This window comes from Sylvia atricapilla, chromosome 5 (genome assembly GCF_009819655.1).
Source record: "Sylvia atricapilla isolate bSylAtr1 chromosome 5, bSylAtr1.pri, whole genome shotgun sequence".
NCBI lineage: Eukaryota > Metazoa > Chordata > Aves > Passeriformes > Sylviidae > Sylvia > Sylvia atricapilla.
This window is the reverse complement of record NC_089144.1, coordinates 22,190,489-22,213,351: the sequence shown is the minus strand read 5'-3', so window position 1 is coordinate 22,213,351 and position 22,863 is coordinate 22,190,489. Positions and strand designations below refer to the sequence as shown.

Genomic DNA, 22,863 nt, shown 5'->3' with positions numbered 1-22,863 from the left:
TTTAAATTTTTGTTGTTCTCTTTTCATCCCTAAGTGTTGGCAGTTTTTCCCGTGGGCTAAGGTCAAAGGCAATGCTTTCCCGGGGTCTCGGCAGGGGTCCCGGACCCCTCAGGGCAGTTTGAGGGGTTTTCCCTGTTCCCCTGGACTTCAACAGGCTGGGAAGTGATGTGCGATGGGGAGGGAAGCCCTCAAGTCTGAGCCATGGATCCCACTCGCCCCCATCCCCACCCAAGCACGGAATTCCCAGTTGGAAGCATTTAAGAAACTTCCAGAAGGTTCAGCTGCTCAGGTCCCACTTTGCTCCCCATCAAAAAAAATCTCTCCCTTTCCCCTGCCAAGTTTCCCAGAGCTCTGGAGGGGATCACATTCCACAGAATTCCAGGATTATTTAGGTTGGAAAAGCCCTCCAAGATCACAAAGTCCAAGCTGTGCCCAGTCCCCACCTTGTCCCCAGCCTGGAGTCACTGAGTGCCACCTCCAGTCTGTCCTTAAAGAAATAATATTAGTATTATCAAGGTATTAATAATAATAGTAATATTTTCAGGGTATTAATAATATTAATGTTGTTAGGATATTAATAACATTAGATAATATTAATATTGCCAGGATTAAAAGAATTGGAAAGGGAAAAGAATAGTGGGAATAATAAAAAACCCCCTATTTTTTTCCTTTCTTGCCTGCATTTTTCTGAACAGAGAAAAGGGGCCTCGGTCACCAGCCCTTCCTGGGGTTTTGATTTTTTTGGTTTTTTTCCATGCGATGAAATTCGGGGCTGTTCCACAGGGAATTAGATGGAAAACAGAGGGAAAAAAAAAATCTGCCAAGGAACAATATCAGCTGAGCTGGTTTCTTTGGAAGAAAAAGAACTGGAGAAGGAGAAAAGTCACCCACCCCAGCCAGGGCACAGGACCCCAGCTGCTGCCAGCTTGGAATTCTGATTTACCCAATGGAAAAAACAGCCCGTGATCCCTAAAAATAACCAGAGCCACTCCTATGGATGAGATCTTTAAGCCTCCACTTCAGATTTTATCTTCCCTGTAACTATTAAGCTGCGGGATTTGATTTAATGCCAGGAGGGAGGCAAATTATCCCCAAATTTGCATCATCCTCCTGAATCCAAGTGTCCCAAAGAATATTCAAGGAACCTCACAGATATAGTTTTGGAGGGGTTTGTTGTCTCTTTCCAGATATTTTTTGCTCCAAGTCAGGTTCACCAGCCCGAAAATTCATGAGAAGGTCACAGTACAAAAACCCCCAGTATCAAGATAAAGAATAAATCTCATTTTCCCTCCTTTATAATTATTTTTTTAAGAATTTAAATCAGACTCAGAATCCCAACCTTATCTCCTCTCCTCACTTTGGAGGGCAGGGGTTACAAGGGTTTTTTTTTCCCCATTTTTCCAGAGGGTTCTCCCATTTTTCACTCACCTGTTCCACAGGAGATAAAAGGAAAGGGGAGCATCCAAAATTCAGCGTTTTTGAGACGTTTCATCCTCACCAGAGATGGAAAAAGGGAGCTGAGCACTCCGGGGACACACTGAAAATCCTGCAGATTCCAGGAAAAATCAAGGAGCTGGGAGTCAACCCTGCTGCCTCTGGTGCTGCCAGGGAGCTGCAGCTGGTGCCAGGGAAACAATTCCTGCAAAATCAGCAGACATTGGGAGCGAGGGATGGGGGAAAGAGCAGGAAAACCAGCTGGAGATAGCTCCATGCTTCCATAATCCAGGGATCCAAAACTCCTGGATGCACCTGGGAATGTGTTTCCATTCACCACTCTTCTGGGAATCTTTAAAGCTTTTTAACCACTGGAATTTTTTTTAATGTTCTCCAAGTCCTGAGGTGATGATTTCCACAGGTTTTTATCTCACTTTTTATCTCCTCAGTTTCCAAACTCAGTCTTTGGTTTCATTTGCTGCCACTCAACTCTTGCACGAGGCAAATCCCAGAATTCCCTGGATGGAGGTTTTGGGGTGGGATGTGAATTTGCCATCATTCTGGGAATCTTTGAATTTTTTAACCATTGGATATATTTTTTTAACGTTCTCCCAGTCCTGTGGTGATGACTTCCAAAAGTTTTTATCTCCTCAGTTTCCAACCTCAACCCTTGGTTTCGTTTGTTGCCCACTCAACTCCTGCATGAGGCAAATCCCAAAATTCCCTGGAAGGAGGTTTTGGGTTGGGCCTGTTCTCTCCAGGGATCTTGTGATGGGATGAGGGGAAAAGGCCTCAAGTTGTGCCAGAGGAAGTTCAGGTTGAATTTCAGGAAAAAAATTCCTTCACTGGTAGAGTGGTCAGGAATTGGGACAGGTTTTCCAGGGAAATGGTGGCATCTCCATCCCTGGATGTGTCCAAAAAAAAAAAAAAACCAAAAAACAACAACCCTGGATGTGATGCTTTGACAAAGTGGTTTAGGATATTCAGGGTTGGACTTGATGATCATGAAGGTCTTTTCCAACCAAAGTCATTCCATGATTCCATGATTTAAGTTTTTAAAATGTGAGAGAACTGCTCGGGAATACACCCAAAATGACACCAAAACACCACGACCTGGAAAGCCCTGGAGTGCCTGTGGAAGCTGGGAAAAAACCTGGAAAATCCACATGGGAAAATGGGATTCCCTCGAGGCTGAGCTGCAGGGAAACCCTGGGAGCCAAGGGGAAAAAGGTAATTTATGGACAAGGGAAGTAATTTATGGAAAAATGGAGTAATTGATAGAAAACTGGAGTAATTTATGGGAAAATTGAATAAATTATGGGAAAATGGAGGTATTTAAGAAAAAAATGGAGTAATTTATGTTAAACTGGAGTAATTTATGAAAAAACGGAGTAATTGATGGAAAACTGGAGTAATTTATGGACAACGGGAGTAAATTATGGAAAAATGGAGGTATTTGTGAAGAAGTGGAGTAATTTATGTACAACTTGAATAAATTATGGACAACTGGAGTGATTTATGGAAAAATGAGTAATTTATGAAGAAATGGAGTAATTAATGGACAACTGGATTTATTGATGGACAATTGAAGAGGGAATAAATGACCGAGGCTAAGAGGGATCATCCACAACCCACCCTAAACCCCCACCACAACCAGAAATAAATCTCAATTTTCTCATTTTAGTGCAATAAGGACAGGAGGGAGGGGCTGTGCTGGCAGCTGAGGGGTTAAATGTGGAGCTACCCAGAGCCAGCTCCATTCCCAGCTCCTTTCCCAGGAATTATCACCTTCAGGAGGCCACCCCTGTTTAGGTCTGATGGTCCTTGAGACAACCCCACCCACAGAAGGGAATTCAGGGAAAACAATTCCAGGCAACGGAGCAGGAAGAGAATAAATTGAATTTTCTTCCCTTGTTGTTTCTCTCAGGTGAGGATTCCGGGGCCTGTTTAAAAAAGAACAAATTTGTTGTAGGACAGAGCGGTGGTTTTCAATTAAGGGAAGGTCAATTTAGGTTAATTAGAGGGTGTGAGGGTCTGCTGTGGAAAAGGGAGGGAAGGGGGAAAGGAAATGTCCAAGGAATTCCTGGACATGGCACCCAGAGCTCTAGATTGGGGAAAATGTGGGGATTGAGCACAGCTTGGACTGGATCCTTGGAAGGTTTTTCCAACCTCAAGGATTCTGTTAAAAATACAAACTATTAATTTATACCTAAAAAATTCTCTTTATACCCAAAAAGGAGTGGTGTCCTCACTGCCCACTCCTCACCTTACACTGGATCTGGGCATTCTTTGGGAACGTCACATTTTTTGGGACATTTTCATGCCCGGAATGGTGCTAACCATGGAATAAAGTGTCCATCCACTGATCTGGGAGCCCAAATCCCACGGAATGCAGTCTCCTAGACCCCCACAACGTGAGGGGGTGAGAGTGGAGCAATAAACCAGGATTTTGATGCCATGTCCATTCTCTGAGCAAATTCCTGGAGTCAAGGAAAAGCGGGACAAAGCAAAGCAGGAGGAGATGGAGAAGAACCGTCTCAGATGGGAAAAGGATGGGGTGGGAGAAGCTTTCCAGCCCCTGGAGCAGCATCCCAAAAGTTTGTTGGAGCCCACAGGTTCCTGATGGAATGCTGTGATTCCAAAAGTCTTTACTGGACCACAGAAAGTCTTCCAAAAAGAGAGGGAAGTCCAGTTTTCCAAACCTCTCCACATCCTGCAGTGCTCTGAAATTAAAGTTTGGTTCCATGAGGTGGAGAACAGCTCACATTCCCAAATTTTCCAAACCCTCCTCCTCATCCTGCAGTGAACTGAAACTAAAGTTTGGTTCCATGATGTTGGGAAGAGCTTAAATTTCCAAATTTTCCAAACCCTCCTCATCCTGCAGTGCTCTGAAACTCAAGTTTGGTTCCATGAGGTTGGGAAGAGCTCAAATTCCCCAAATGTGGGAGCCAAAAGCAGAAAAAGTCAGAGAAAATAGTAAAAAAAAAGGACACAAAGCCCAGAGAAAAACATTTTAGGGATAATTCCCTTGGATCCCACTGAAAGCAAAAAATTTCCAAATCCAAACATGTTTGGTGCTTTCTGGACAAGGAAAAAAATAGTTAAAAATATAAAAATCTCTTTTTCTCCTCTTTGCATGTTTTTAGGGAATTTTAATGGGAAAGATTCCCATCAATCACCTCTGGAAAATTGCTTGCCTAAAGCATGGAGAGACAAATCTGATTCAGGGAGGTTTTCCAAAGGGAAAAGCACTTCAGGTTGGAGTTTTTCCAGCTCATTTACAGGGATGTCAAATTTAACAACCTTAAGGAATGAGGAGGAAGGGGGAGAGGACTTTAAAAAAAAAAAAAATTGAGTTATTTCAAATTTCCCCCCCAAAATGCCCCAAGTTTTTAGGCTTTACTGTTTTTGACAAGTTCCAACACACACAGGGAGTCGGAGCAGCAAGAAAAATTTGGAATTCAACCCCTCCCCCAAAACAACCTGGCAGAGGAAAATAAAAGGAATAAAAAATTTTGGAGAATTTTAAGAATTGATGAGGAGAAAGGAGCCTGGAACTTTGGACCAAGTGAAAAACTCTGGGAAAAAATCCAGGAGTGAAAAAAAAAAAAAAATCTTCTGGATCTCATGGAAAATGAAATGTTTGGGAAAGAAGGAATTTCTCCTCTCCATCCAGAGAAACAGGGATAATTTCTGGAATGCTGAGCTGAAGAAAACTCAAAAAAATTAGACACATTTTGGAAAATAACTGGAATTCCTGGGAAGGAGCAGCAGGGAGAGTTGGAGGAGCTGGAAGTTTTTGATGGAATAAATAACCCCCAAAACACGACAATTTAAGGAGAGGAGAGAGACTCAGCCCTTCAAAAGAGCCTAAAAATATCTCAGGGGTTTATTTGGGTTATTTTTAGGTGGCGTGTCAGAACACAAAAAGTGGGAATTTAAAGCCAACATCTACAAAATCCTCCCAAGAGAGGAAGGAAAAACTCCTCCAGCTGCAGAATTCCAGGGGTTGGGGCATTTCCAATGGAATTCCTGTTGTTCACATTAAAAAAAAAAAAAAAAAAAAAAAAAAAAAAAAAAAAAAAAAAAAAGAGCTGAAATGGGAAGTTTTGGAGCTGAGGGATTGAGGACAGGAGCTGTCTCTCCCTCCAGGGCTCTGGGTTGGGTCAGTTTAGGATTCAGGCACCAAAAAGGATTTCATTTTTTCCCCCATAAATACTCACCTCTGTCACAGCAATAAAAATAATGGGGAGAAATCCAAATCCCAGGATCTGTTCCCTGTTTTGTTCCTTCATGATGTGGCCGAGTCTCTGTTTGTGTCCTTGGCTGTGGTGGAATCCTGGAATGGTTTGGGTGGGAAGGGACCTTAAACTCATCCAGTTCCATCCTCTGGATACTTCCCACTATCCCAAAGTGCTCCAAACCCTGTCCTTGGACATTTCCAGGGATCCAGGGGCAGCCACAGCTGCTCTGGGAATCTTGTGGGAGAGTCTCCCCACCTAAAGCCACTAAAAAATGGAATTAATGACAAGGTGCTGAAGAGCTGAGGGCAAAAATCCCTAAAAAAAAAAAAAAACAACCAAAAACAAAAAAACAAAACAAAACAAAAAAAAAAATAAAATCCAGCTCAGCACTCCAAATCCCACAGCTGGCTGTTTGTTATCCCACTAAAACCCAGGCTGCTCTTCCCTCTTTTGCCTTCACTTCATTTCCCAGAAACTTGGGATGAAAACCAGGGAATAAACCCCCAAAATTCACCCCGAGTATCATTTCCCGGCTGGTTCCAAATCTCTTTTTATCCTGAGGGGAATTCAGGGAACAATTGCCTGGAAGAGAGGACAGGTCCAGCCTTGTCTGCAGAGCTAAATCCCACAGGAATTTTTCACCTTTCCCTGGGAAAAGCAGCAGGATGGGATTCAGACAGGGGAATGGGAAGGAGAGAAGCCAGGTGAGGGATCTGGGGTTCCAGGAAAATCATTTTGAGATGTTTCAGTGCAATTTTTTCCCCCCAAGCTGTTTACTGAGTTGTTAAAACCCACTAAAACCAGGGAATCTTCAAGGGGCTCCAAAGCGATAAATCATCAGGATTCCTCTTCTCTCAGCTCCTAAAAACTACATTGAGAGAAAACAGAGAATCCAGGTCATTCCAAGTGCCCCATCCAGGGATGGAATTTCCACAACCTCGCCGTGTCACAAAGTCACATTTCCTGGTGGTTTATCATGTTTTGCCCCCATTTAAGAGGCTTAAAAAATGATTTCCTGGAGATAAAATCAGATTTTTTTTGTCACACAGGACAAACCAGCTCTGCCTGGTTTCCCTCCTCACTGGGTTTGTACCCAAAGGAAAGACCAAAACTTGATTCTTTGTGGAATCAAGGCTGGGAAAAGTGGCAAACTACTAAAAAAAATCTGGGATTCTGAATTCCCAGCTCCCGTTTTCTCACTGATCACTCAAATTGTGGTTCTTGGGCACAGCTGAAAGATTCGTGATCCTTCACCCAACATCCCAAGAGGCCACAATTCCTGGGTTTTTTCCTTAATTCCAGAAGTCAGGAACTCCAATTGCTGCCAGGGCTTATCCCAAATCTTGCGAGAATCACAGATTTGTAACAGTGAAGGTGAATTCTTAAATTAATTTTATTGATATGTATAAAATTATAATAAAATTATTTATAATACGCACACAAATATATCTATATATAATTAATATATATATTATATATAGGTATAAATTTTTTTTCTATTTTCTAATGTTATTCTGTCATTTATTTGGATGTCACAGAATTGATGCCAACTGAGTTATGAATGATTTTAATTTTAATGGGAGTGAATTTCATTATTAAATCTCTCTCCACAACTCCATGACAGGAGGATGGAGCCAGGTGGGATTCAGGCTCTTCTCCCAAGGAATAAGGGACAGGATGGGAGGAAATGGCCAAAAAAACCCCAAAAGCTCCCTGAGATGACATTTTGGGGTTATTTTCATACTGGAGCACTTCAAAAACACTGATCTGTTGTGTGGCTTTAATCCAGTTTAGAGCCAAGTGCTGCATTTTTTTGTGGCAACCAAACCACCTCAATTTCCTCCTCCAAAAAAACTCCCTTGGAAGCTCCAAGAAAGCAAAATTAAAAGGCCAAATGCAGCAAGAGCTGATTAGTAAAGGGAAGAGAAAAAAAATCCATCATCCTGACCTGTGCAGAACTGAGGGGATGGAAGCAGGAAAGCCTGAAAATGTTAAAGAAGTGCCAGGAAAGCCCAGAAATCAACTTTGCTTGCTGCTAATGAGCCACGGTGCTTTTTAATTCAATAATAAACCAATTAAAAAGGCTTGATGGAAGTCACTTAGAGGATTTCTACCTAGAGAGGGGTCAAAAAGCACCGAATTATTTTGTCAGGTGTGGGAACAATGAACTTCAGTTAAATACAGAGCAAGAGCTCAGCAAAAAACCTTTGGGTTTTCAGGGTCTCACAGAACCCCCAAAGAATTGTTTCCTGCCAAAATACCCAGAAATGTCACACAGGAGGCTCCAAATTCCCAGATTTTGGTATGATTTCATCAAGAGAGTGCAGGGTTTCTATCTGCAGGCAAAAGCCCAGAGATATCAAAAAAAAAAAAACCAAAAAAAAACACAAAAAAAAACCCCCAAAAAAAAAAACCACAAAAAAACAAAAAAAAAAAAAAACCAAAAAAAAAACACCAAAAAACACAAAAAACCAAAAAAACCCCATCAGGCTCTTGTTGCTTTAGTTTCCAGGTTTTCAAGTCCTGGAGCTCCAATCAATCTCCATTTCCAGCCCCCAGGTAAGAATTTGAAACCTTGGGATCTCCAGCCTGGAGTCAGAAAGCCCAAAAACTCTAACAGTGAGAGAAAAAAAAAAAAAAAAAGGAAGGAAGGAAAAGAAGGAAGGAGAGAAGGAAAAGAAAGAAGGAAAGAAAGAAGGAGAGAAGGAAAAGAAAGAAGGAAAGAAGGAAAGAAAGGTAGGTAGGTAGGTAATTCTGGCAGTTTTACCCTGTCTTTAGCAGCTTTGAGCAGCAGAGGAGCTGCCAAGGTTTCATCCACATACTCTAGAAGTCACAAAAAAAAGCAGCACTTCATTATTGGAGTGATTGTGGCTCTTTGGAATCTGTTCATAGGATTTCACACCTGAGGTATTCAAAGATAAAAGAAAATATATTAGGGTCTGATTCAGATGAAAAATGGATTGAAAAGGAACTATCTGTAGGATGGAATTCCCACTTTTCAGTTGATGTGGTTTCTACTGATCACAGACTAAGGAGAGATGATTTTGAGGGGATTCCACAAAACCTTAGAACTGGAAATTCCACCCATGATGGATTTATGGATTTTTTTGGGTGGGAAGAGATCTTAAAGCCCCTCCAGTGCCACCCTCTGCCATGGCAGGGACACCTTCCACTGTCCCAGGCTGCTCCCAGCCCCAGTGTCCAGCCTGGCCTTGGCCACTGCCAGGGATCCAGGGGCAGCCACAGCTGCTCTGCCAATTCCAGCCCAGCCAGGAATTCCCAGTTCCCAAGATCCCATCCAGCCGTGCCCTGTGGCAGTGGGAAGCCATTCCCTGTGTCCTGTCCCTGCAGCCCTTGTCCCCAGCCCCTCTGCATCTCTCCTGGAGCCCCTTTGGGCCCTGGCAGGGCTCTGAGCTCTCCCTGGAGCCTTCTCCTCTCCAGGGGAACATTCCCAGCTCTCCCAGCCTTGCAATAATAATTATTATTTTGAACAGCGAAAGAATTCTTTGGCACGGAACCCTCAGGAGCTGCCTCAAACTGGCGTTTTGGGGTCACCAAACAACCCCAAAAAGTCAATTACGGGCTGCTCCTCACCACAAACAGCGCTTGAGACGCGCCTCCTCCTGTCGCCACCTCAGCGCCGCCATGACACCTTTTACCCAGAACTACAACTCCCATCGTGCCCCGCGGCGGGGCCACCGCCGGGAGCGGCGCTGAGGCGGCGCGGGGCCTGCCGGGAGTTGTAGTCCCGGCTGACTAGCGGCGGCCGGAGGAAGCGGGGGCGGCGGGGCCGGGGCCGGCAGCGGGGCAGTGTCCCGGGATCGGGATGCGGGCGCGGCCCGGGACGCCGCCGCGTTGCCCGGAGCGACACCATGCACCCGGCCGTGGCGGTGGGGCTGGTGTTCGGCGGCTGCTGCAGCAACGTGGTGTTCCTGGAGCTGCTGGCCAGGTGCGGGGCCGCGGAGAGGATTTAGGGGCGGATAAAGGGTCAGGGAGCTCATTCCGATGGGATCGGGGCGAGGCCTCGGCGTTTGTGAGGGGACGCGGCAGCCGCGGTATCGGGGCGGGTTTTGGGGGGATTTGGGGTGCGGGGGAGCCCGCGGCTGGCGCTGAGAGGGTTTTACCCCCTCAGGCCTCGGGGTTCCTCAGTGGTGAGCCCAGACCTGGATCGTCGCCTCGTGTCCCGGCCGGATGGGGTTTGGGGCTGTTCTGGGGTTGTCCCCTCGGTGTGAGCCGTGTGGGTGGCCTGTCCGGGCACGGGGGATGTCCCCTCTCCACGGGCACAAGGACCGCCGTGTCCCCATCCCATCCCGGGGAAAAGCCGTGCAGGAGCTGTCCCTGGCCACTGCAGGGAATGTTTTCCATCGGGAAATGCGATCCTGGGAATCTGCACTCGCTGCAGAGTCACCGAGTCCCCTTGAATTCCCAGACTGGAGGCTGATGGGTTTGGGATCTCACCGTCCTCACCCTGATAGTTTTGGGATCTCACCGTCCTCACCCTGATGGTTTTGGGATCTCACCGTCCTCACCCTGATGGTTTTAAGATCTCAGCTTCCTCACGTTAATGGTTTTGGGGATCTCACCGTCCTCACCCTGATGGAGGAAGGCTGGAAGGGCATGGGAAAGGGCTGGGAAGTGGAAAAAAAGAGACGCCTGAACTTGTTTGGTGTGTAAAGCCCCAGTGAGTCAGTGTGGGGCTGCACCCCCTGAGCCCTCAATGCATTTCAGCTTTCAAAACCAGCCCTTACTCCCTCCCAGCCCAGCAGAATCCCGGATTATTAAGGGAGAAAAGGATTACAAAATCCAGCAGTTGGGATATTTGCTCCAAACCGGGATTCAGGTGCCTTCACAGCAAGTTGCACAATGCCTAGATAAATCAAGAAGCAGTTCCTGGAAGAAGAGACCTTGTGTAAGGTGTTGTCTTTCAGGGATTACTCCGAACTTTGTTTTTCCTGCCTGGTTTGTGTTGCAGCATCAGTGACAAAAGAGGGATGAACCCTCTGGAAGCAAAAAAAAAAAAAAAAAAAAAATCCCTTTGGATCTGGCTTTTTGCCAGTCGTGTCTCCTCCAAGCAAACCTTAAACCAAAACATTTGGCCCTGTTCAAAGACTGAATTATTCAAAGGAGACTAAACTCCAGAGCAGCAAATTCCTGGAGTCCAGTTGCAGACATCAAGGAAAAGCTGCTTTTCACACAAGACCTTCTTTTAAGCAACCCCTCCCATCCACTTTAAAAATTCCTCCACTCCTAACAGCTCCGTTCCTGTGCCTTTTATTTGCCCTGCTCACCTTTAGTCCCAAAATTGGGATAACACCAATGATTTTGTTGGGTTCTGGAAGGAAAAGTTCCTCCTGCAGATGGATATTCCCACAAAAAGCAAAATCCTGGAGCAGAATCCCAGGAAAAAGCAGTGACCAGGCTGGTGAAGGAGTTACAAAGGTGACGGGGAAGAAATTTGCTCAGGATTTATAAGGGAAATAAAGGAATGAGAAGTCTGGAAATGCCACAGAGCAGACAAAAGACTTCAGATGTGTGAAGAGGAGAGGACAGAAATATTTCAGCTGGGCTATGGAGGCAGAACAAGAGATCTCAAATGTCTTAATTTAAGGCGCTTAAATTGCTGTGGAAGGGATGTAAATCAGGCCCAAAAATCAGATTTTTCTCCCTATCCATGTGGTGAAGTAGGAGAGGGAGCAGAGAAACTTTGTGCTGGGAGGATTCTTTTCAGATCCAGACTGATCTCGTTTTTTAGGTGTATCTGAGCCAAAGAAGAGGCCCTTTCTTATCTGTCTCTTATCAGGCAGCACAAACCCCTGAGTGCCAACACTGCTGACCAAGTGGGGTGATGTCCAGGGATCTGTGGCGTGGGAGGAGGCAAAGGCCAGTGCTCGGAGCAGCCTTGGGTCATCCCACGTTTGCAGGATCCTTGTGGTCCCCTCTGGAGGCGAAAGGTTGGAGAAAAGGCTGGAGATAAGATCTGCAATCCTTTGAGCTTCCATTTTTTCTCTTCAAGGTCACTTCCCTTTCTCTGAGGAACTTTTGGACCTTTCAGCCCCGGGTTGATGTTTGACAGATAATGAAGCTGGGAGAAATGTGGGAATTGGCAGAGGGGAGAGGCCCTGGAAAAAGCAGGGAAAAGGAGATTTTTCCAGGTGCTGTTGGGTCAGCCCTGCGTTCCCCAGCTGCTCCTGACAGCTCTGTGGGGTGACAGAGAAGAATTTGGAGGAGGCAGCTTGGAAATTCCTGTTTTCCAGGGCATCTCCCAGCATGAATCCTGCCAAACTGCATCCAGGGACAGCGTGTTCCATGAGGAGCAGGACTCTCCCAGGAATCTTTAGCCTCAGTTTCTGTCTTGCACCAGAAAAAAAACAAAAATCGAAAGATTCCCTAAATCCCTCTATCTCCCGGGAGTTTTCTCATTATCTGCCCTGTCACAGCCTCCTCGGAGCTTCTGCATCCCAGGAAATCCTTCCCTGCTCCCTGGGAGCTCCTTAGGGAGGATCAGGGTGCAGGGGAGGCTTTGTTTGAATTCTTCGTTGGAATTCCTGTTCCCGCAGGATAGACACAAACCTTGCTTTGCTCAGAGGTGGTGGCGTTTCTGCATTCCTGGGTCCCTCCAAGGGGGGGACAAAAAGGGATTCAGAGGGTCCCGTTTGAGCTCAGACAGAATTTTGTGGGTTTGGAAGCCTTGTGGAGTTTGGTGTCACATTAACAAGATCCGTGGATGTTACGTGGATTCACTGCCAGGGCTTTTTTGGGCTCCTGTGAGGGGTTTTAGTCCCTTCAGGAACCCACAACCAGAGTTTGGGTTTGTTTTCTTTGTTTTTTGACATCCAGAAATCCCAGGGGAGCTGAAGCCTTTTTAGAAGAAATTGAGCAAATCTGAACCAGGGACACTCTGCCAGCACAGACCTGACCTTGGCACTTCCCTCCTGCAGCCGGGATGAGGAGTATTGAATTTCCAGCTGCCTTTTCCTCCTGGAGAGGCAGATTCCCTCATTCCCAGATTCCCTGGGTTTGTTAGAGGCTGCCTGACCTCTAACAAACCCAGCAGCTTTTAGGAAGGGACAGAGTCCTCCTAAAGCCACTCCCCGTGAGAAAGAAGAAGATCCAGCAATTTATTCTTTCACTTTCTGAATTGGCTGCTCAGTTCCTCTTGGGAAACGTTTGAGGAAAGGCTCCCTGCAGATGTTTGCGCAAGCTCAGGTGAACAAACCCTGAGTTAAAACCTCTCGAGGGTGATTCTGGCTCTGGGATAAGGAGCTGCTGCCTCCTTTTATTGGATCCCAGTGTTTTGGCTGGTTATTCACGGAGACACGAGGTCTCTCCTGCCTCTACATCTGCTTTTCCTCTCTTGGTTTTATTTTCCTGTGGTTTGGATGCACACACATGTGGGATTTCATTTAATTCCAGGTGTCCCTTCACCTGTTCACTGCTTTTTTTTTTTGCTGGGAATAGATCTCTTCATTTTGGCCTCTGGGGTAACAGAAAGAAGCTGTTGAATCCTGACAGGATCAGGTGAATCCTAAACAAAATTCAGCCGTGGGAAATCTTCCCTCTTTCCATCCCACAGGAGATTGTTGCCTTTCAGGCTGGATTTCTGCAGGCCTGTTGTCATTTTTTTTCTCTGATTTTCCGCTGATCCTTGTCTCTCCCTGGCTGCAGGGAGTTCCCAGGATGTGGGAACATCGTGACCTTCTCCCAGTTCCTGTTCATTGCCGTGGAAGGTTTCATCTTCGAGGCCGACTTCGGGAGGAAGCGCCCGGCCATCCCCATCAGGTACAACAATCCCACCGTTTTCCCAAGCAGGAATTGCCTGGGATCTCTCTTAATCTCCAAAAAAGCTTCTCATACAATGGCTTTTCCACTTCTCCTGTGGAAATCCCATCCATCCTGCAGCATCTGCAAGAGCCACGTTGGGAAGCTGTCAGGCTGGATAAAACATGCATTCGTTTACCAGGAATTGTTAATGGGGAATTGCCATCAGATCCTTCCCTGTCACAGGAATGGGGCAGAGTTTTGCACAGGGAAGAGCTTGCTGTGCTTAAAGAGCTTTTTTATCTCTGTGATTTGGTGTGGTGGGAGTGGGGAAGGGAGTTTTCCTGGAAAATCACCCAAATTCATTTTGCATTTCTCCACTGGGGATGAGCTCGGTGACAGACCCAGGAGCTCCACTCTGCTCCAGACCAGTCTGTGCACCACACAGACAGACCACATTCCTGAGGGGTCTCTCAGCATCCCAAGGAGGTTCCTGCACAACTCCCAGGTATTTTTCCATGTTTCAGGAACTATTTCATCATGGTGGCCATGTTCTTCACCGTCAGCGTGGTCAATAACTACGCCCTGAACCTGAACATCGCCATGCCGCTGCACATGATCTTCCGCTCGGTGAGACCCGTCCTCCTCCTCATGCTCCCCTTCCTCCTGCTCCTCTTTTTCCTTCTTCTCTTCCTCTTTCTCCTTCTTCTTCTTCTTCTTCTCCTTCTTCTCCTTCTCCTTCTTCTTCTTCTCCTTCTTCTCCTTCTCCTTCTCCTTCTCCTTCTCCTTCTCCTTCTCCTTCTCCTTCTCCTTCTCCTTCTCCTTCTCCTCCTCCTTCTCCTCCTCCTCCTCCTTCTCCTCCTCCTCCTCCTTCTCATCCTCCTTTTTCTCCTTTTTCTCCTTCTCTTCCTTCTCCTCCTTCTCCATCTTCTTCTCCTGCTCCTCCTCTTTCTCCTCCTCCTCCTGAGGCTCCCATTCCATCATTTCTGCTGGAATTACCCCTGCTCCACGTGTCCTGCCACCTGAGAGCACCAAACCCCCGTGGAAATCCTGAATTCCAGCTGGTGGGAGAGCAGCCTCACTCCAAAGCTCAGCTCCAAAGGTTTCACTTTGTGGTGTTGGTCATTAAATTCCAGCTTAATGGACAGGCAGGGAAACAGGCTCAGACAGGCTTTGGAAGCCTGCCAAAGCCACCACTGCCCCGTATCCCCAAGTGCCACATCCACAGGGCTTGGAATATCCCTGCAGGGATGGGGACTCCACCCCTGCCCTGGGCTAGAAAACCCTTTCAGGGCAGGAATTTTCCCAGTATCTGACCTTAAGGAAGCTGTTCCTTCTCCCTGACAGTCTTTTTCCTGCCTCAAACCTGCCATTTCTCTTGGTGTTTTGGCATTGCCCACACAGAGTTTGGGATGAGCATCCCAATCTGGGGGATTCTGGCCTGGTGACCTCCTGTTTTTTCTTTTCCCTTCTTTTTTTTTTTTTTTTTTCTTTTTTTTTCCCCAGGGTTCCCTCATAGCAAGCATGGCTCTAGGGATCATCATCCTGAAGAAAAGGTAAATCCCAAAATTCATATCTTTAGGGAATGCTCTGCTATGGGCTTAATCCTGGTGGGTGTTTTGTGCCATCACTTTCCCTGTTCAATATTCTTATTTTAATGATGGGAAACCGAGACAGAAAGCATGGAAGAGAGGCTGGAATAGCTGCAGGTGGCATTTCCACCTCTCCCTCATTTCTTGGATGGAATTATGGGCTGGGGAGAGAATTTGGAGCCTCTGTGTTCACTCCTGGCTCTTCTGGAAGTGCTCCTGGGGGATGCTGTGGCTGGGATGGAGCTCAGTGCCTCCTTTCTGCTGGGGATTGTGGCTCCAGCAGTGCTGATAACCCACTGATAACACACTGATAACCCACTGATAACACATTGATAACCCACTGATAACGCTGATAACCCTGAGCTGTGCCCGCACAGAGTCAAGGCTGGAGCTGTGGGATAAATGTTGGGATAAACTGGGATAAAAGTTGGGAGAAAAGCTTCTTTAGGTGCTGAGCTGGAGTCAGCCAGGGTTAGGAAGTGGGAATGCTCTCCCGGGTTTGGAGCAGGGATGCAGGGAGGCAGGGGATGGACACGAGCCAGGCGGGGTTGGTGACGTGTCCCTTGTCCCCTGTGCAGGTACAGCGTGTCAAAATACACCTCCATAGCCCTCGTGTCCCTGGGCATCTTCACCTGCACTTTCATGTCTGCAAAACAAGTGGTAAGGGCTGGGAGGGGACCTCAGGGATTCCCTTTGCCTGGTTACTCATGGAGACACGAGGTCTCTCCTGCCTCTACATCTGCTTTTCCTCTCTTGGTTTTGTTTTCCTGTGGTTTGGATGCACAGACATGTGGGATTTCATTTAATTCCAGGTGTCTCTTCACCAGCTCACTCTGCTTTTTAGCTGAGAATAAATATCTTTTTTTTTTTTTTTTTTTTTTTTTTTTTTTTTTACCTCAGAGGTAACAGAAAGAAGCTGTTGAATCCTGACAGGATCAGGTCTATCCTAAACAAAACTCAGCCATCTGAAATCTTCCCTTTTTTCCATCCCACAAGGGATTTTTTTTCCTCTCATACTGGATTTTTGCAGGCCTGCTGTCTTCCAGCCTGACCCTTAAATGAAGTGCGTGTGCTTGGAGAGCAGGAGGGAGGGAAGCAAATCCATGTGGAACACAGAACTTTTCCTGGGGCAGCACCCACAGCCTGACCCTGTCAGCTGATGACAAAAAAAATGGCACAAAGTGGTGGCCAAGTTAAAATTGGCTGCACTTAATCCAGCTCGGAGAGGTTGGGAAGGAAAGGGAGCTGTCAAAGCTCCAAACTCCCCATCATTCCAGAGCTTTTTATCCTCAGAGTGGCTCAGGGAGGGCTGGGCTCTGCAGCCTTGGCTCTGGGTTAATCCAGGGCTGGAATTTTGGCATAGAGGTGACGGTTGTGGCAAAGGTGAATGATCTGACTTTTCCCTGAAGCACTGAGGGAAAGAGCTGAGGCGACTCAAGCTGGAATTGTGCCCTCAATTTATTGACCACAAGCCTGGTTTTAGGGCTGGTTTTAGCTCCTGACTAGAGCTTGGCCAGAACTCTTGTTCTTTTCTATGAAATCATCCCTGGGATGGGGACACGGGAACCTGGGAATGGGGTTGGCTTTGAGAGCTGGAATAGTGACACTGATGACTTTTGTGGTTAAAAGAGTTGAGTCTCATCAAACCAGGCCGTTCCTTTCAGGAAAAATCCTGATTTGATCAGACTCCTGACACTTTTTTGCTGGAATCTCTGCATTCCCTGGAGCAGGGTGGGAAGCCTGTGGCTGCTCCCAGCCCTGCTCAGGCAGGACAGGAGGGAGGTCTTGGGCAGCTGCAGGGACCTGGTGGCTCCTGGTGACTCTTTTGTCTCCTTTCAGGCATCTGACTCCAGCTTAAAAGCAGAGGATGGACCCCAGGCTTTCCTCTGGTGGTTGCTGGGTATGTGGGAGCCACATTTCTGGGATACTGGCAGGATTCCTGAATTCTCTTGGCAAAAGCAGCCCTGCCTGGAGCAGAGAGGGAGAGGGGCTGGGGCTGCTCCAGGTCAAGATCTCACAGAGGAGGCTTTAGAGTCTGGTTTTCTGCCTCCACCCTGGGTCTGTTGGTGACTCTTTGGCAAACCTGGGATTGATTATTATCAGTAATCAGCTGGGAAATAAGAGGAATATTTATCCTCCACCTGTATCCTCAGCTCTGCAGAATCCAAATAAAGATACAATTTCTGCTCTGGAAAGTTTGAAATTTCCTGTGAATAGAAGATTGAAAGGCTGAGGTCACTCAAGAGGCACAAGGATTTTGCAGGATTCTGTACTCCAAGATGAGGAAATTCTGGGAAAACCTGGTTTGTTTTATGCAGGAGGGAGCAACTGTTCCAAGAGTGGAGAGCTGGGGATGAATGTGGAAGTGATCTTGGCTGGGAGAACTGGGCAGGGATGGGAGCAAAAGGAGATTGATTAATATCAGATTATTATCAGGCCCAAACTGCATCCCTGGTATTTTTAAGAGATCTCTGAAATCTCAATCTGTAATCAAAGCCCAGAATTGTTATCAGTTTTCTAATCAAGTCTGGGTGGTTTGGGGGTTTTTTTGTCCTCTTGAAAGTCAGATTTGGTGAGTTGAAGCTGCAGGATTGATTATAATCAGTAGCAGCACAAACTGCACCCCTGGTATTTTTGGGATCTCGGATCTCTTGGATCTCAGACTCTAATTAAAGCCCAGAATCGTTATCAGTTTTCTTATCAAGTCTGGGCATTTTGAGGTTTGTTGTTTTTTTTTCTTTTTGTCCCCCTGAAAGTCAGATTTGGTGAGTCGAATTTGCAGGGCTGTGCTTCCCTTGCAGGTATTGCTGCCCTCACCTTTGCCCTGCTGATGTCTGCCAGGATGGGAATTTTCCAGGAGACTCTGTACCAGAAATTCGGGAAGCACTCCAAGGAAGCTCTGTTCTACAATGTGAGTCCCTGGGGCTTTCCCCTGCTCCAGGGTCCCTTCTACCTCTGGATTGGGCACAAAAAGGATCCCACACTGCCAGGATGGAGCAGTGCTCTGATCCAGCTGCTTTCCAGCAGGGAATTGGGCTGGATTCCCATTCCCTGATCCCACCATGGATTTGTTTCTCCCCCTCAGCACGCCTTGCCACTCCCTGGATTCCTGCTCCTGGCTCCCAACATTTACCAGCACGCCGTGCTCTTCAATCAGTCTGGTGAGTGCTGTGCTGAGGGGTCCCTGCTCCTGGGCTTCCCTGTCCTCTGGAAAATCCCTCTGGGAACCTTCCTTCCTGCAGTTGTGCATGCTGGAATCTTGGGGTGTTGCAAGCCCTTGGAATTTTGAGGGATTTGCAGGAAGGAATTCTTGGCTGGGAGGGTGGGATGGGCTGGGATGGAGAATTCCCAGAAAAGCTGTGGCTGTCCTTGGATCCCTGGAAGTGTCCAAGGCCAGGCTGGATGAGGCTTGGAGCAGTCTGGGATAGTGGAAGGTGTCGCTGTCCATGGCAGAGGGTGAAATTTAAGTCACCATTCCGTGATTCCATGCTGAAAGCCCAAGTTTCTTACTAATTCCCACACACACCAGCCACATCCAAGAGTGATCCCTGGGAAAAGGAAGGTGGTAGCTCAAAAATGAGAGTTCCAGGACCTAATCCTCAATAAGGGATGTAAACATGGACCTGCTGGGATTTGTTTTTTGCTGGTGCTCCCCCAGGATTTCCCATGGGAACAGAGTGGATTCCTCCAGCATGAGAGCTTTGACACAGGAGAGCAAGACAGAGCTTTTCTCCCAATATTTTCCCCAATTTTTCCTTATTTTCCATTCTTCCCTCTGGAATTCCAAGCAGTAAGGCTGCAGGGAGCCCTGGATCTTGGTTAGTCCTGGGAAGGAGAGGGGGATTCCTCCAGCAGGGACCTCATCCCAATCCTTTTTCCCTGCAGAGCTGTTCCAGGTGCCGGTGATCGGCCTGACCCTGCCAATCATGTGGTTCTACCTCCTCATGAACGTCATCACCCAGTATCCTTTATCCTTTATCCCAGTGGGGTAAAGCAGGATTGGGGCTGGGTTCCTAAACCCTTGGAGTCTTCCCTGCACTCGGGAGATGCTCTTGGTGAAACTCCAGAAATCTGGGGAAAGGGAACTTTGTTTTTTAGGTTGGACTCGATGATCTCAAAGGTCTTCTCCAGCCTGGTTTGTTCTGTGATTCTGGGACTTCTGCTCCATGGGAATGGAGGAGTTTGGAGCTTCCCTTGGCTCTGTGGCAGGGATTGTCACCCTTGGCCAACACTGGGGGAACTGGGAGATTTGGGATGTCCCTGAGTTTGTAGTGTCCTGTTCCAGCTGATCCCAGGAGGGGCTTTCCCCTATCCACTCCAGGCTGCCCATCTCCCTGCTCCTCCCCATTCCCAGAGGGAATCCCCAATCATCTCCACCCCTTAACCTGTTGCCCCAGGTACGTCTGCATCCGCGGCGTGTTCATCCTGACCACGGAGTGCACGTCCCTCACCGTCACCCTGGTGGTGACGCTCCGGAAGTTCGTCAGCCTCATCTTCTCCATCCTCTACTTCCAGAACCCCTTCACGGGCTGGCACTGGCTGGGCACTGCCTTCGTCTTCGTGGGCACCCTGATGTACACGGAGGTGTGGAACAGCCTCCTCAGGAGGAGGAGGAGGCACAAGGAGCAGTGAATCCAGGGATTTTTCCCTGCAGGGATTTTTGTTGTTGTTTTCCAGAGCAGAGCAGCAGGGAGAAGCCCCTCCCAGGGGGTGTTTTTATAACAGGGGAGGTGTTGGCTGTGCCAAGCTCCTGGGATGACTTTGGGAATGGATCATGGAGGAACAATCCGGTGATTTTTTGCCAGATGGCATTTTTAAGTGACCCCTTTTGATTCCAGTTTTTTTCTTTTTTTTTTTTTTTTTTTTTTTTTTTTTTTTTTTTTTTTTTTTTCTTTTTTTTTTTTCCATTGGAATAACCCTTTTTTAAGGAAAAGCTCACCCACAGCTTTGTTGGGAGCCCAGCTTTTGTGCGGATGGCTTGGATCAGCCGTCATTTAATTGTCCCGGTGTCTGGAGCTGATGGCTGAGCCCAATTCCAGTGGGATCCCTGTGCTGGGAGAATGTGGGATCCAGCCCCAGCTGGAGCTCCCCATCTGCCCAGTGGATCCTGGGAGGGCTGGGTTTACTCTCCCTTTCCCAGTTCTTCTCCCATCCCTTGGGATTAGCTTCCTGATGGCTTTTCTGTCAGCCTGGCACAGGCTCCCTATCCCTCACTGTCGCCTCTGGTTGGTTTTCCAGCAGTTTTCCTGGAGCAGCACCTTGTTCCCATGGTGCTGCTGCTGCCCCTGCTCACCTGGGACAGTTGAGGCATCCAGGAGGGATAAAGGTGGTTTAATAGCAAAGGAAAAACAACGGGAAAAAAATCCCAAAGTGATGGAAAGGCAGCAGCACTTCCTTCCCAGGCCTTCCCTGAGCCAAAGTCACCTTCCCAAAACTGCTTGCCTCTATTTTTACTGCTGATTTTGATCCGCTGTCTGGGATAATAATCCCCTTCCCAGCTTTCCGTGGCCACATCCTTGCTGGGAGGCAGAGTGGGAAAAGGGAAAGGCCCCATGCTGTGCTGGCAGCACTGCTTTAGTCCCAGCCCCAAATCCCAGTGTGGGAAAAGGGAACTCCATCCTGGGCAGAGCCAGCGTGGTGCTGCCAGGACCTGCAGCTCCATCCTGAGGGCCTGAAGGATTTTTTTTTTCCCAGTTTCCATTTTTCCTGAGCCTGAAGAAGCTGAATTTCAAGTGCCATGGGATTTTTCCAGGGATTTTGTAGATGGGGAGGGTGACCTGGTGTAGGTCAGGTGTTGTTCCCACTATCTGTGGTGGCTCCAGGGAGGACCCAGAAAGAGGCAAATCCTTTATTAATCACTGATTTTCATCTTCCCAGCTCTTCCCATGGAGCTTCAGCTGGGACTGGGGAGGTGGGGAAGCCAACAGAAATTCGGGATGAAGGATTTTAGGAACACGGAGTAACTGGTGAGGTTCAGGGATCCCTGGTTCAGGGATCAAACACGGCAGAGAAACACTGGAGCCATAACTCAAGGTCCAGGGATTGTTTTATCCAGGGATTGTAGGATCCAGGGACTATTTTATCCAGGAATTGTTGGATCCAGGGGTCATTTTATCCAGGGAATGTTGGATCCAGGGGTCATTTTATCCAGGGAATGTTGGATCCAGGGATTGAGCAGAGGTGACACGGAGCTGCTCCCAGGTGTAACACCCTGTGCGTACTCTGGGTCACCACTCCTCTCCAAGACCTTGCATGTTGTCCCCAACAACATTTGGGGGATTTGGGCATTCCCCTTTTTTTTTAACCACGTCCTTTTCACTCCCAACACATCAACCATAGGTTGTTTGTTGCTGTCAGGGGGATTTTTTTAAACTTCCCGGTGTGATCAGTGTGTTTGGAATATTTATGGAGTCTCAGGCAGCAATTCCCTTCCTGCTGGAGGACAGAAGAGGAAAGGTCCAGGCAGAAGGGCCTTGTTAGCCAATATTAATTAATCCAGGCCCCCCCTCCAGGCTGGGGCCGCTGATTAGTATGTGTGTGTAGAGATCAGAGCACCTATTTTTTAGCAGAGGCTGGAAAAGGGAAGGAGCCCGGCCGCTTTTGGGGTGGCTGGTTGGGTTTAGGGTGGGCTTTGGGTTGGTTTTTTTTTAAAGTGAAATAAATCTGTATCCTCTTCAAAGGCTGTTGGGTTTGTTTCTCGCTTCTTGCTTTGCTGGTGGCTGGAAAATTTAATGGAATTGTGGAATTGTTCAGGTTGGAAAAGCCCTGTAAGATCATCCAACTGTTCCCAGCAGGGCCAAGGCCACCACTGATTAATGTCCCCAAGTGCCACCTCCACACATCCCCACGCGATGGGGGCTCCACTGCCCTGTTCCAGCCCTTTCCATGCAGAAATTTTCCATGAGTATCCAGTTTAAATAACAATTCACCATTTTTCTTTAATATGTGAGAAAACAGGAAAGACTCAGCCTGGCTGGGTGGGGTTCAGGAGAAGACCTCACCCTCCGGTCCAAGTTTCCCTAAATCCAGCACCAATGGGAGCCTGGGGCAGTTGGGGCAGAGGAAATTTGGGATTTGAGGTCCCAGGCAGGATTCCAATCTTCAGAATCTGAGATGCTCCTAAAAGACTCAGACCTCAAATCAGAATTTGAGGTTCTCCCAAGACTCAGATTTTCAACCATGAGAATTTGAGGTTCTCCAAAAAGGCTCAAATCCTCAGACCATCAGAATTTGAAGTTCTCAAAAAAAACTTCAAATCCTCAAATCAGAATTTGAGGTTCTCAGAAAAGACTCAAAATTCTCATGGTTTGAGAATTCGAGTCTTCCCAAGCAAGACTCTATAATCTTCATCAGAATCTGAGGTTCTCCCAAAAGACTCAAAATCTCAAATCAGAATTTGAGGTTCTCCAAAAAAAAAAAACCATTAAATCCTCTAAACTACCTAATTTGAGGTTCTCCAAAAAGATTCAAATCCTCAAACCATCAGAATTTAAAGTTCTTCAAAAAGAGTCAAAATCTCAAAACATCAGAATTTGCGGTTCTTCAAAGACACTGAAGTCCTTAAACCATCGAAATTGGAGATTCTCCTAAAAAGACTCTGATCCTCAAAATACCAATTTCAGGTTCTCCCAAAAGCTCAAATACTTAAATCAGAATTTCAGGTTCTCCAAAAATACTCAAATCCTCAAACCATCAGAACTTGAGATTCTCCCAAAAGACTCAAATACTTAACTCAGAATTTGAGGTTCTCAAAAAAACTTTAAATCCTCACAACATCAGAATCTGAGGTTCTCCAAAAAGATTCAGATGCTCAAAACCATCAGAACTTGAGGTTC

The 22,863-nt window shown here is 47.1% G+C and overlaps 1 protein-coding gene across 1 annotated transcript; it reads left to right on the top strand.

The window, feature by feature from the left end:
* The first annotated feature begins 9,435 nt into the window (after positions 1-9,435).
* On the top strand, positions 9,436-21,707 carry SLC35B4 (solute carrier family 35 member B4). The gene is made up of 10 exons (XM_066318890.1): positions 9,436-9,627; positions 13,344-13,457; positions 13,964-14,066; positions 14,943-14,992; positions 15,607-15,688; positions 16,868-16,928; positions 17,830-17,939; positions 18,114-18,189; positions 18,914-18,989; positions 19,426-21,707. Exons 1-10 carry the CDS (start codon positions 9,551-9,553, stop codon positions 19,658-19,660), a joined length of 984 nt encoding a protein of 327 aa, XP_066174987.1. The 5' UTR covers positions 9,436-9,550; the 3' UTR covers positions 19,661-21,707.
* Positions 21,708-22,863: the final 1,156 nt, after the last annotated feature.

Coding starts and splice junctions, on each gene's coding strand:
- SLC35B4 (XM_066318890.1), top strand. CDS start 9,551: ATGCACCCGGCCGTGGCGGTGGGGCTGGTGTTCGGCGGCTGCTGCAGC. Junction 16,929..17,829: donor TTTCCTCTGGTGGTTGCTGG/GTATGTGGGAGC, acceptor CTTCCCTTGCAG/GTATTGCTGCCCTCACCTTT. Junction 18,190..18,913: donor CGTGCTCTTCAATCAGTCTG/GTGAGTGCTGTG, acceptor TTTTCCCTGCAG/AGCTGTTCCAGGTGCCGGTG.